The 1,788-nt window shown below is 21.0% G+C and overlaps 1 protein-coding gene across 1 annotated transcript; it reads right to left on the reverse strand.

Annotated features, from left to right (window-relative positions):
• Window positions 1-42: 42 nt before the first annotated feature.
• Window positions 43-1,393, reverse strand: LOAG_15225 (hypothetical protein; the record flags this gene model as incomplete). The annotated part of the gene is made up of 3 exons (XM_003150716.1): window positions 43-180; window positions 846-1,016; window positions 1,247-1,393. Coding segments are annotated over 3 exons (456 nt in total), but the record flags the coding sequence as incomplete, so codon positions are not given.
• Between the last annotated feature and the right edge of the window lie 395 nt (window positions 1,394-1,788).

Consider the following 1,788-nt stretch of genomic DNA (forward strand, 5'->3'; position numbering starts at 1 on the left):
ATTAATATTATTGTAAAATTTCTATAAAATGATACTAAATAATTATTTTTGTTTTAATCCATTCTCTTCACTATGTAATGTAATTGAACTGGAAGATGTATTATTGATATTATGCATATTTATATCATCCAATCTTTTCGATATTGTTAATATATGTGTTTGAATTTTGTTGCATTCTTCCTGCAAAATGAAATATCTTTATTTTTTACTCTAAAAATTTAATAGGTTAAATTGGAACCATTTTTCACTAATACCTTCCTATCATTCGATATTGACAGTCGTTTTTTCTAGTTTTTCAATTCCGATTATTTCCATCATATCAAATAGATGATATGAATAGCAATAAATCATCAAAAATTAGTAATTAGCAATGATATGACCAGAAAGTTTAATGAATAAGCAAATGAATAAAAATATTGTTCAACAATTATGGGAATAATTAGAAGAATATATTTGAAGGAAAATAAGTAATTAAATTAATTAATGCGATATATTTCTATCAGTTTAATTAATATATCAGCTATCAATCAATCAATTAATCATTTGGATTTTTAGGTTAACAAGATCGATTGTTATTTTACTGTAAAATGAATGATTAATTGATTAATCATCAATTAATCATTTGCGTTATTTGGCTAACAATAATGATAATTAATATATCAGCTATCAATCAATCAATCATATGCATTCTTAGGTTAACAAGATCGATTGTTATTTTACTGTAAGATGAATGATTAATTGATTAATCATCAATTAATCATTTTCATTATTTGGTTAACAATAATGATTACTATTTTTGTTATCAGATGATCGATTAATTGATTAATTATTAATTTTAGAAATACCCGAGCTTGTATATTTCGTTGTTTACAACGTTCTGTAGCAAAAATCATCGTCATTTCATGATCTTTCATCATTTCAAATATATTCAACAATCGTTGATTCACTTTTAACCAATCGACCATCTTTTTTTCCAAATCTTTATTTTCCTGTTCAAGCATACTTAATTGATTATCCTGAAATAACACTAATTTATGGTAATATTTCAAATTATTATCCGATTTAATCGTATATTTTTCCAATTAAAAATTTATAAAATAAGAATTTATGAAATAAAAAACAAATGATAAAATAAAAATTTGTAAAATCATCATTAGTTGACAATTGAAAAATGAATAAAAAGATAATGATATCATAAAAGTAAAGCTTACAAAAGTTAGCAAAATATGCTAAATTAACAAATTACTTTGTAAATTTTTTGAGCACTACCATTTTGCCATTTGCTTATAGTTTTTCGTTTATGCTCAATAAGATGTTGTGTATATTTAATTTGTTTCTCAATTATTTTCACTTGTTGAGCATTTTCTAATAATCGTCGATCAGCAAGAATTTTCTGTAAATTTTAGAAAAATGCAATAAAAAAAATATTGAATAAAAATAATTATTTGAAAAAAATATGAAAATAATTATAATTAAATAAAAATAATTATAATTAAAAAATATTTATTTTTTTTATATTGAATAAAAATAATTATTTAAATGAATGGTTAATTTTGAATGAATTTTAAAACTTAAAATAATTCAAACACCTCAATGAGTTTTAAAATTTGAGTAAATTTGAAGATTTGAAAAAATCGAAAGAAAAAGTTGAAACTTTATTCAAATAAAATTTATCATTGTGTAGCAAAATTTGTGTAGAAATTCGATAATAGATATAAGTGAAAAGCTTAAAAAAAAAGAAAACTAAAGTATAGGTAAAATAATAAGTATATTATAGAAATACAAGTA

This window comes from Loa loa (genome assembly GCF_000183805.2).
Source record: "Loa loa unplaced genomic scaffold supercont3.165, whole genome shotgun sequence".
NCBI classification, from domain to species: Eukaryota; Metazoa; Nematoda; class Chromadorea; order Rhabditida; family Onchocercidae; genus Loa; species Loa loa.